This window comes from Nicotiana sylvestris, chromosome 10, assembly GCF_000393655.2.
Source record: "Nicotiana sylvestris chromosome 10, ASM39365v2, whole genome shotgun sequence".
Lineage (NCBI taxonomy): Eukaryota > Viridiplantae > Streptophyta > Magnoliopsida > Solanales > Solanaceae > Nicotiana > Nicotiana sylvestris.
Window position 1 is genome coordinate 6,422,766 of NC_091066.1, and position 6,000 is coordinate 6,428,765.

At 38.2% G+C, this 6,000-nt stretch overlaps 1 protein-coding gene across 1 annotated transcript; it reads left to right on the forward strand.

Annotated features, from left to right (window-relative positions):
• Positions 1-1,032: 1,032 nt before the first annotated feature.
• LOC138878960 (uncharacterized) lies at positions 1,033-1,371 on the forward strand. Its single transcript, XM_070158527.1, has one exon. It carries the CDS (start codon positions 1,033-1,035, stop codon positions 1,369-1,371), a length of 339 nt encoding a protein of 112 aa, XP_070014628.1.
• Positions 1,372-6,000: the final 4,629 nt, after the last annotated feature.

Consider the following 6,000-nt stretch of genomic DNA (forward strand, 5'->3'; position numbering starts at 1 on the left):
TATCCAAGATTGGCAATATGATGATCCTCATTTGCTTGTCCTTAGGGACACGGTGCAGCAGGGGGGTACCAAGCAGGTTACAGTTGGAGATGATGGAGTTTTGAGGATGCAGGGTCATATTTGTGTGCATAATGTGGATGGACTTCGTGAGTTGATTCTAGAGGAGGCCCATAGTTCTCGGTATTCCATTCATCCGCACGCCGCTAAGATGTATCAGGACTTGCAACAGCATTATTAGTGGAGAAGAATGAAGAAGGATATTGTTGCGTATGTAGCTCGGGTGTTTGAATTGTCAGCAGGTAAAGTACGAGCATCAGAGACCTGGTGGTTTGTTTCAGAAGATCAAGATTCCTCAGTGGAAGTGGGAGCGTATCACTATGGATTTTATTGTTGGACTCCCACGGACTCAGAGGAAGTTCGATGCAGTATGGGTTATTGTGGATAGGCTAACCAAGTCGGCGCATTTCATTCTTGTGGAAGTTTCCTATTCTTCATAGAGGTTAGCCGAGATCTATATACGGGAGATTATTTATCTTCATGGTATGCTCGTGTCTATTATTTCTCACTGAGATACGTGGTTTACCTCGCATTTCTGGAGCGCATTACAGCGTGAATTGTGTATACGGGTCGAGTTGAGCATAACATTTCATCCTCAGATGGACGGGCAGTCCGAGCGTACTATTCAGATTTTGGAGGATATGCTCTGAGCATGTGTTATCGACTTTGGAGGTTCTTGGGATTAGTTCTTTCCATTAGCAGAGTTTGCCTACAACAACAGTTACTAGTCGAGCATCTAGATAGCTCCCTATGAGGCCTTTTTATGGTAGGCAGTGTCGGTTGGTGGTTGGATGGTTTGAGCCGGGTGAGGCTCGGTTGTTGGGTATAGATCTAGAACATGATGCCTTGGACAAGGTTAAGATCATTCAGGATAGGCTTCATATAGCTCAATCCAGGCAGAAGAGTTATGCCGATCGCAAGGTTCGTGATGTGTCATTCATGGTCGGAGAGCGAGTGTTGCTTCGGGTGTCACCCATGAAGGGCGTGATAAGATTTGGGAAGAAGGGCAAGCTAAGCCCTAGATTCATCGGTCCTTTTGAAATTCTTGATCGAGTGGGAGAGGTGGCTTACAGACTTGCATTGCTGCCGAGTTTATTAGCTGTGCACCCAGTGTTTCATGTGTCCATGCTTCGGAAGTATCACGGTGATCCATCTCATGTGTTAGACTTCAGCACTGTCCAGTTGGACAAGGACTTGACCTATGAGGAAGAGCCGGTAACTATTCTAGAACGGCAGGTTCGTCAGTTGAGATCGAAGAATTTCCCTTCAGTTTGTGTGCAGTGGAGAGGTCAGCCTATTGAGGCAGTGACCTAGGAGTCTGAGTCCAATATGCGAAACCGTTATCCTCATTGTTACACCTCCTTTTTCCTACCCAGTAAGGGTATATGGGAGTTTTTTCAATTAAAGGACAATCGAAACGGGATTTGTTTATTTAATTCAGAGTCGCCACTTGGGAGATTTGTGGTGTCCCAAGTCACCGATTGTATCCCGAATCAAGGAAAATATTCGACTTTCCAAATGAAGTCTGCGAACCAGAAATTCTAAGTAAGGAATTCTGTTGACCCGAGGGAAGGTGTTAGGCACCCCCGAATCCCGTGGTTCTAGCACGGTCGCTTAAACTGTTGTAATGGCTAGATATCCGATTTTAATACATATTATAATTCATGTGCTTTTATCAACTTTAAACCGCTTTTATTATTAGAGAATTGCTACGTCGTGAAAATGCATTTCGAACCATGTCGCAATCAATGCACCCGTGGTTGTTGACACATTTTGACTCCGTTGAGATTTGGGTTTGGGTCGCATAAATGCACACCCGATTTTAAGAAGGTAAGATTATTAAGCACGCGCCTAAAAGACTATCGTGTTATTATTTTGGGAAAAAGGCCATGAAATTCGCTAAGCGGCTGATCCCGAGTTCTAAGCAATTAATATATACATTTGTGAGGGCCCCGCAATTTGTAATTTATTTTTTTGGCGAGGCACGCCTCATTTATTTTGAAGGGTAATCCTAGAGTGACTACATTCTACTAATTAAGTTCGTCTCTAAAGATGAAAGAGAAAAAGTCCTAATTAATTACATGCTTAATCGGGCCGTTGTTTATTATTTACCAACTTACGACCACTGTTGAAAAGTAAACATCACCAAAATTGAAATTGTAAATAAAGTACAAAATTGACAAGTAGTATTTTTCAAAAGAAACTAAACATCTTATAACTATCCTAAGCCCATTTTGTTAAATGAACAAACCATGGGTATTAACTACTTACAAATATTGGCAACTAGAATTAACTTTAATTGCTAATGCTCTCTCGAAAAAATATTGAACTTCAATATTAACTCATTTTGTACTCGACTCATGTCTATTGTATTAATGTTCTTAGCCTTGCTATATTGATTCACTCTTCAAATATACTAAACCCGCTAATTCTACAAGTTAAGGGTCCCTATGTTTGCCTAAATTTGCGGGTCTTTGTTACTTAAAGATTCAACCATTACAAAATTGCGAATTACTTCTATTCTAATGTTCGTGAGTTCAAAGCTAGATTTTTGTTAGCTAACCAATATTAAATTGATATCCTACATGGATTATGTGCCAAAATGATTCCGAACTAAGGTATTTGATAACACGCATTAACAAAACTGACATTATTTAACTATGAAACTCACGCGAGACTTAAAAGTTCAAAAACCTACATCTTACTCAAATTGAACACACATATTATACTAATTGATGCTCATATCTTTTCAAGGAATTCAGTCCACAATTTAATGTTACTTATCACTTATTGCTAATAAAATGATCTTATAAAAGAAACAGTCATACTTATACAAATGTCTAACATTCATTTAACATAAAACACATAATTGAAGTCTATCTAAGATACAAAACTTCTATAACTAAACATGCTAAAATTCTGCCATCTCATTTCATCTTCAAAGCGTACATCAAAATGGTTTGTAGAAGTGTACCTGGTATGGACACAAGAAGAAAAGAGGAAGATCAGCAGGAAGTGTGCAACAAACAACAACGCAACAGCCACAACAGTAATCGCTAAACCAATAATCAGAAATCTCAGTAGTACTGGAAAACCAACTTGTGATTTTCAGAAAAACCCAACAGATATACCAGAAACCCAGGAATGATACCAAAACCCCGACAGTATCACAAGCAAAAACAGAATGTATTCAGAAATGAGATATGACAGTAGATTTTCTGATTTCTGTTCTTTCAGCTCCCAAATAAAGACACTAGACCCTCAATTTAAACAATAACAAACTGATTTTGACTTTCAATAGTGAAAGAAAGTAGATCTCCTCAGTTTAAACTCTCGAACTCTGGAATTTTTAAGGTTCAAAAAGCCCCTATTTCTGTTTTTGTTTTATTTCTGAAAATCTGCTCTCCCCTATTTCCTTCTGAAAATTTCAGCTTATATCTCCACTTCAACTCTCAATCTCTAACCAAAAAAAATTATTCCTCTCAATCTCTAACCAAAAAAAATTATTCCCCCTTTTATGTCAGATTCACAGCTTCTTCAATAAGCATTTCAGTTAGTGCATCCTCCACTTAATATTCTACTTTTCATTTCTTAATTAACCCATTATACTAGTGCTAATTATTTTAACAATTAGTGCACCTTTCAGCCCCTTAAAATCAGCAATAAATGTCATTCCCATTAAGAGATGTTTCCACTTAGTCTAATAGAGCCCTAGTTTAATTAGTAGGTATCCTAATTCCCAAACTACCCCTGATATTACTGCATTGCCCTAAGTTTACTAGTCTGGAATTAAAAAGTTCAAACCCAAAACTGATTTCTAACTATCTCCTAATTGTTTACAGTTATATCCCAATTCATATCCTAAGCTCAACTCAAAATCAGATCATAAGGGGTGTCAATCAAATGACATGAGTTGATCAAATTGGAAACCAATCCTGATCAGCTCATATCAGATGATCAAGAGGGAGAAAACAATGAAGCAAGCTTCTTTCAATACAAGCTCTAAACACAGAGAAGAAAAACATGCTGGTAATTACACTGAAACGAACAAAATCATGCTTCACTAATTTTTTTAATCGATTTTAATTGACGACACTTATTTAATCGACTATACGAACTATTACATGTAACAACTAATCAACAAACAACATAGACTAAACAAGTCACCAAATGACTTCAACTTTTTGGACACTTAGCATGGAACATTTAATGAGTTTTAATCCAGTTGAACACATAGTTCATCATACAGATATGTTTAACAGTCAAACAGAAAAATCGACCAAATAAAAGATCTGTGGGAGATGAACAAAACTGAAAGAAAAATATAAAATCACATCAATTAAACTAACAAACAAACAACAAATAATATATAAAATATGAATAGAAGGAAAAGAAAAACTTATATTTGAAAGCTTATGAATAAAGGACCTAGGGCTCAAGTGGACTCGACCATTTTAGGCCGAATGGACATTAATCAGGGTGTTCTCAGTTGAGAACACCTATATTAAGGTCTATTAGACCTCAATCTCCCGCTAATTCGGACAAACCCCCAACTTTTGGATTTCTAGGGTTCACACAGGTGTTTTTGGGATTCGAGGGTTTCTGGTTAGATTCGAACCCAACCTTCGTTGGTTTAGGCCTAAGGGGGGTCAGGGGAGTGTTAGGTATCAATTTGGGGTGGGTTGGGGTAGGTTTAGGTTATGCTCGAATCTTCGATTGAAGATTCGAGAGGTTGTAGGGAGATTCGAAGTAAAAGGTTAACAGATCCATGATGAGGGTGGTCAGGGGATGCTGTGGTGTTAATTTGGTGGTCATCGGAACATGTGGAGTTTTCAGACGAACTCTTCGATTGAAGATTCGAGAAGGTTGGTGATGATTCGAAACAAACGGATACTGGATTTGGATTGGGGGTGGTTAGGAGGTTCAGAGGTGTTATTTTGGTGGCCGGCGGTGTCGTTGCCGCCGGGTTTCAGGCAAAGGGGAGTTAGGGCGGGTAGGGTTTTTTGGGGGGGGCATCGTCTTCAGAGACGATGATGAACAGGAAGACCGGGGGGGTGTTTGGTTTGGGGCGTGGGGTGAGATTGAGGGCTTATATATAAAAGGGGGGAATGGATCCTGGCCGTTGGATCAGGTGAGATTGATGGCCAGGATCTCTTCACTTAAGGGAACAGTGCCGTTTTGTTTAAACAGGGGGTTTGGGTCGGTCTCAGATGGAAGTGGGTCGGGTCATGAAGGAAGGCCTGGGAGCCATCAGATCAAAAGCATTGAACGGTCCTGATCAAACACACCTAAAACGGCGTCGTTTCAATTATGCAGGGGCTGAACTGGACCGTTTGATTGAAACAAATAAACGGCTCAGATTTGAGACGTCAATACGACGTCGTTTGGATTAATTGCAGGTGGACTGGATTTGACCAGGTCTTTTGGAATGTTTGGGCCTGATTTTTGGGTCTAAATTTTTGGCCCAGATCTGATTGGCCATATATTTTAACTCTTTTCATTTTCTTCTTTTAATTAACAATTCCTAATTAAATTGTAAAAAATAAATAAAAAATAAAAAATAACACTACACAAATATTTATTAATATTTACCACAATTAACACACAAATTAAAACCTTAAAATAAAATCACACAATGACAACAGATAAAATAAAACGCATATTTTTGTGATTTTCTTTTATAGAGCAAACTGACGATTTTAATTAATTCCTAAATGCATAATTAAATCCTAAATATGCATACAACATGTATTTTTATATTTTTGTTTTCGTATTTTTCAATTAACTACAACAAGGTAAATATTTACGGACAAAACACAAATAATTATCCAAAATTGCCACGTAAATCCTAAAACAATTGTACATCAAGAGAATTTTGTTTTATTTTTTGGTTTCTTTTGGAGTAGTTTTCGTGAAGCAAAAATCATGTGCTCACAGCTGCCC